Below are 6,146 nucleotides of genomic sequence, written 5' to 3'. Positions count from 1 at the left end.
AATTTTTATCCAACGGGCACGGTATACGCAGCCCCCGAGCCGTTACCCGACTAGTTCCGGGAAGTATAAGGGTCTTTCAATCTGTTACCGTGACCTTTCTGCTTCTGCCAGTTTGAAAAAATCTGTCTTACGTGCATAAGGCTGTAATTGCCGCTAATTAGCGAAACATCGGCCCATTACCCGCGGAATCTCCGCCACGGTTATAAGGGATAGGGGAAAGTTATCCTTGCCCTTTACACTGCCATTTTGCATCTTTCATTTGATATCTTCTTCCTTTGATGTCCGTTGTTCCGGAGAGGGCTCAACAGACAAATCATGGGATGTGGAAGGTAAAAGCTTGGATTTGGCTATTGAGAGACTCTCATGGCTCAACTCGGATTCCTCTCGGCGGGGTTCGTTATAGTCGGTAGGGAAGAAAGAGTTTCTAAGAGGCAATCTAGGATTTCCCTTCCTTCCACTGTAGTTTTGTGTGCAAATGCACCACCGGCGGTGATGTCGAGATCTAGGGCAGATTTCATGTCTAAACATGAGCAAAAGATGTACAATGATACATCGTCGGGTATAGACAAGTCTAGGCTAGATGCCAAAAGGCGTAAGAACCTAGCCCATGCTGCACCTAGGACTCCTTCTCTAATTGCTCGAAGTTGAGGATGTCACTCAGAAGAGAGGCTTTGCGTTTTAAAAGGGATAATGAGTAACAAAAGTCAACTCAAAGTTCTTCCCAATCATTCACACTCCCTACATTGCGAGTGTACCATTGCTCCACCCTCTCCGTGAGAGAGAAAGGAAACAACTTCCACCTCAAAGTTTCCTGTGTCATGCCTGGGATAACCAGGCACGAACACAGATCCTCAAACTCTAGCAAATGATCATAGGGATCTTCATTAATTGTTCAAGAGAAGGGTCGATGCCGAACCATGTCATAGAACTCGCCCTTTGGGGTAGAGAGGCTTTGATAGGAAGGCTTCTCCATGGGTAGCGGGGGTAAAGGTAAAAGGAAAGAAAATTAAAAAGATACGAGGACACTAGGTAAAAAGAAAGATGTAGCAACCGTTCCCCGACAATGGCGCCAGAAAGGTTGTTGGGTATTTAACAAATGCAAATAAATCGCAAGTGCACGGATACCATTGTAGCTTTCACCTCAGAGTATTCCAAGGGTATCGAATTCAAGGGAACGTGTGTGCACTAACTTCTGTTCTAGTCGGCCTAAGGACACACCAAGATAAGTGGCGAAGGTAGAGAGGATTCCTAAGATAACACTATAGATAAGTTAGAGGTCGATCTCTCATGTCAGAATACTCTCTTCGGGCACCGGCTTACCCCGAATTAGTCATGCGCCTCCGGCCAATGGCTCTACGCTATATCCGAACATGGAGGATTACGAAGGACCAATAGGGCTATCACCACCTATGGCCTACCTCTACGGCCCGTGGGATATAAGGCAAACGAAGGATAACCCTTAGCCCAAACATCACATCTACGCTACTGATTACTACTGCAGTCTAACTACGTCTGTGCACCTATAGCAAACTATAGCACTATGTATAAATACAGAGCGGCGAACCCACGAGTAAGAGAACTAATCTCACTTAAATATAAGTACTACTAGTGTATACCGTATCAAGGTCTCAAGGCACACATGAGAGCATACAAGCCTATACTATGATAGCAAGGGTATATGACTAGCATATGAGCATATAAGTCAAGCATATAAACATAGCAATGATAATAACCTACTCATGCATATAAGAACCAAGTATAACACTATAGGAAGGAATCACGAATACGAATTTACTTTACTCAAAGGAAGCCAGCATCCGTAGAGGTACAAGCTAGGAGGAGACTGCCGACACCCCGGCACTCCTCCCAAACTACCCCTCACTCTCTCCCTGTTCTAAGCACAAGCTAGGCAAGGCTTTGCCTTTGGAGTGGAGCTCTACTTCTCTCTTGGATGGTGTTGTGCATCCTCAAATGAGGCCCCCCTCTACTATTTATAGAGTGGAGGTGCCTTGGGAGAGTGGAGATCCTCCAAGCATCTCAAGGGAATCTTCTCCTCTAACTATTCTCCTTGTGCCATCTAGCAGGATCCAAGGCTTTGAGGCGGTAACGCCTAGCCAAACGGTCATAACAGCCTTTAGGAAGTCACCAAGGGCTGCTACGTGGAAGCTGAGCATGAGGGGTGCCAGGGCCAGTTTGGCCAAACCATATGGGTTCGGCCGAACCCTAGGCACTGCCTCTCGCGCTGCCTTTCATCTAGGACGTTGCCTGGTGGGCCCTCGAGTCGGTGCAGGGTGCACGCGCCAAATTAAGGCAGTTTACCCCCTGATGTGGGTCCATGGATCTGTGTGCTCTTTCCTGATTGGCTGGAGTTGTGTTTTTTTTGTCTTTTGGGTGTGTTTCCTTCTCCTTTCTAAGGATAAGTTACCTGCATACAAATATTCACCAACATTTGTGGAAATGATTATTAATAAACCCCTACCACTAGGTTAATGTTCATCTTTCTGATATTTATGCAGGAGTTGACGGCCTAGAATTGGTACTTAAGAGCTGTCAACAATCACCTGCTCACGGGATATGTGCATAGTCAAGAGACATGGTTTCGTGTCATCAGGTTCTTTGGTCTTCAGTGGCTGACGCCCCAGCTTGGGATTCCTTTTGCTAAATGGTGGGTCCACGCTAAGAAGAAAGTTGATAAAGTTCAGCGGAAGGGTTTTGATTCGCTGGTCTGGTTTGTCACTTGGTCACTTTGGAAGGAGCAGAATCATAGAGTACACGAACGGGTAGTTCTACAACCTATGGCTCTGGCACCTGTGGTGTTGGAAGAGGTGAGGCTCTAGGATTGGGCTAGATTTGACTGCACCTTAGGCTGCCTTAGGCTGCCGCCTCCAGCTTAGGTTGTTGTTTCCTTCCTTTTTCATGTTGTCTTTCTGTTTCTTCGAGTTTCTTACGGTTATGGTGGTGGTGGAGTGCTGTTGTTGTTTTCAAACCTCTCTTCTTAATGAAAAACGTGCTATGCATATCTTAAAAAAAAAATTAAAACCTTGATCTGAAGTACCTCACGTGATAACGAGATGACCTTATGCAACAAGATTTGGTATTAATGACGTGATCTTAATTAGTACTACCCCATTCCAAATTGTAAGTTCTTTTAGCTTTTCTAGATATATAGTTTTTGCTATGCATTTAGATATAGTGTATATTCCAAATTGTAAGTTCTTTTAGCTTTTCTAGATATATAGTTTTTGCTATGCATTTAGACATAGTGTATATCTATATGTATAATAAAAATTATGAACCTAGAAATACTAAAACAATTTATAATTTGGGGCGGAGGGAGTAGTATATTACTCGCTCCACAGGGCGTTTCTGTCACAACCTTTTTTTCTCTTCTCAGTAATCTTTCGTAGTTGCCGTACGGGCGCCTTCCTTTTCTGTCTCCTTTACGATCCGAATTCCCACCTGCCTGTGAGTAGATGATCATATGTAAACCACGACGCGAGTTGCTTGCCTTTGAAAGCCTCGCTCGCCACCAGAATCGCTTCCGTTCCGCCAACCAAAAGTCCAAAACCCTCTCGCTCGAATCCGGCCGGCCACCATGTCGACATCCCCATCGTCCTCCTCCGACGACCTGGGCGCACCGTCGCGTTCCACCATCGTGGGGAGGACGGAGACCTGGCACCACCTGCTTGACATCAAGGAGTACTCTTACAGCAAGAAGCTCCCCACCGGCAACTACATCTCCTGCCCTTTCACCGCGGGGGGGCACTCCTGGGCCATCCACTACTATCCCAAAGGTCGAAACTCTAGCTACGCCGCCTTCATCTCCGTCTACCTCGGCCTCAACAAGGGCGTCGCCGCCAACGCCGTCGCCGAGCCCGTCAAGGCGCTCGCCAAGTTCAGCCTGCTCGATCAGGCGGGGAAACCGGTGCCGTCGCACACCCACACGACGGGGCAGTTCGATTTCTCCTCAGAAAGCAGAGGTTACTTGAGCTACCACGATTTCATCGACAGGGCATGGCTAGAGGACTCGGAGCACCTGAAGGACGACAGCTTCACGATCAGGTGCGACATCGTTGTTACGACGGAGCTTCGAGTGGAGGAGACGAGAGCCGCGGCTCCGTTCGTCGTGGTGCCGCCGCTGGACCTGCACCGGCATGTCGGCGACCTCCTCGTGTCCAAACACGGCGCCGACGTCACGTTCCAGGTCGCCGGCGAGACGTTCAGTGCTCTCAGATACGTCCTTGTGGCCCGGTCGAAGGTGTTCAAGGCGGAGCTATTCGGCCCGATGAAGGAGGGCGCCAGCATCCGTGTCGATGACATGGAAGCACGAGTGTTCAGGGTTTTGCTCGGTTTCGTGTACACCGACACGTTACCAGATGACCTGGGCATGGATCAGCAAGAGGAGGCTGCGATGGCTCAGCACCTGCTCGTCGCGGCGGACAGGTATAACCTGGAGAGGTTGAAGCTGTTCTGCGAAGAGAAGCTGTGCAAGCTCATCAATAGGGACTCTGCAGCAACCGTCCTGGCGTTAGCTGAGTAGCACCATTGCCGGGGGCTTAAGGAGGCACGCATTCAGTTCCTCGGCTTCCCACTGAACCTGAGCGGTGTGAAGGCAACTGAAGGCTTCGACCATTTAGCTAGAAGCTAGCTGCCTCTCTATTCTGGAAGAGATCTAATGTCCGGGTTTTCTGCTTGTTTTCTTGCTGATGAGGGTACAAGAGATAAGAGGCCATGAGAGTTCTCCGTTTCCTTTTTCAAAAAAAAAAAAAGTTCTCCGTTTCAGTGGGATCAGATGTTTCCATTGACTGCCACAGCGCCACGTTCTAGTACTAGTAGCAATTCTATGTACGATCTGTATTGGTGCAATCAACACGTACTCTTCTATTGTGTTCTTTGTTTGGTCATCATTGTATTGTATCCACTGTGGTTATTATTTCTGTTACAACCATGAGTGAACAATTGTGATAATGTGATGAACCAATTTACCGTCCTTGCCAACGCAACCGGAAGTGCCCCCCGTTTATTTGAAAATACCATTCGTGTAGGCACGCAATGATGCTGTTTAGGTACCAAATTTGGTGGCACCACCTAATACTTCCTCCGTTCCAAAATGTATAAATCATTTTAGTTTTGTCATAAGTCAAATCAATTTAGGTTTTGTTTGGCACGGCTCCACTCCTAAACTCCAGCAACTCCATCAAAAAATTCAGCCAAACACCCCAACTCTAAAACTCCATGGAGTTGCCAACTCCATAGAGCTGTAGTGCAAATGGAGGTGGAGTTTTGGAGCACCTCTTTTGCTGCTCCAGAAACCTCTCTTTTGAACCTCCTCGTGGAGTTGGTGGATAATTCCCCACCAATGCCACTGGTTATGGAAAAAAAATGTTTTGTTCTATTCTACCTGTTCCCCGTCTCGCGCCTCCCTCCGTTCTCACAACAGCAGGGCGCCGTTCGGGTCTTGGCCACCGTCGGTCGCCCCCGCCACCGTAGCCCGCTGCCGGCCGCAGCATCCCCCGCCACCAGCACAAGCCCCGCCTGTCGCCGCCCCGCCCCAGTCGCCGAGCTCCGCCCGTTGCCGCCCCATCCCCGCTGCCCGTCATCGTCGAGCCTCGCTGGGCGCCCAAGCCCCGCCGCCGGTCGCCTCCGTCACCACCCAAGCCGCCCCATCGCCCAGCCCTGTCCCGACGCCTGTCGCCGCTCGCCACCCAAGCCCCATCCCCATCGCTGCCCAGCGCCACCCTCGTCGTTGCCCAGCGCCGCCCAAGCCCCGTCCCCGTCGCCGCCCAAGCTGCCCCGCCACCCGTCGCCGCCCAAGCTGCCCCGCCACCCGTCGCCGCCCACCCCGCCGCCCATCACTGCCCACCCCGCTGCCCGCCGCCCAGCCCCGCCGCCGTCTTGCCCCGACTGCAAAAACTATCCAGGGGAAGAAGAAGATAGGATAGAGAGGATGACAAGTGGGGCCTTAATTGGGGGTAACAATGACAATCCACACTGAAATCGATGGTTTTTGGAGCTGAGAGCACCCATCTAGCCAAACACCCCATTTTAGTTCTGGAGTTTTGAAGCGGAGCTGGCTCCATGTGGAGTTCTGGAGTGGAGCAGCTCCACCCGGAGTTGGAGCCATGCCAAACAGGACCTTAATCTTA

At 50.0% G+C, this 6,146-nt stretch overlaps 1 protein-coding gene across 1 annotated transcript in view; it reads left to right on the top strand.

Moving 5' to 3' along the window:
• Positions 1-3,595: 3,595 nt before the first annotated feature.
• The window catches only part of LOC101770707 (BTB/POZ and MATH domain-containing protein 2), a 111,270-nt gene continuing 108,719 nt past the window's right edge, over positions 3,596-6,146 (top strand). The window contains exon 1 of the mRNA XM_014805803.1: positions 3,596-4,493. Coding sequence (XP_014661289.1) covers positions 3,596-4,493 — 898 coding nt within the window. The remainder of the gene's footprint in view (positions 4,494-6,146) is intronic.

Source organism: Setaria italica, chromosome IX (genome assembly GCF_000263155.2).
Source record: "Setaria italica strain Yugu1 chromosome IX, Setaria_italica_v2.0, whole genome shotgun sequence".
In the NCBI taxonomy this organism is placed as follows: Eukaryota; Viridiplantae; Streptophyta; class Magnoliopsida; order Poales; family Poaceae; genus Setaria; species Setaria italica.
The sequence above is the reverse complement of the archived record's forward strand: the minus strand, read 5'-3'. Positions and strand labels throughout refer to the sequence as shown.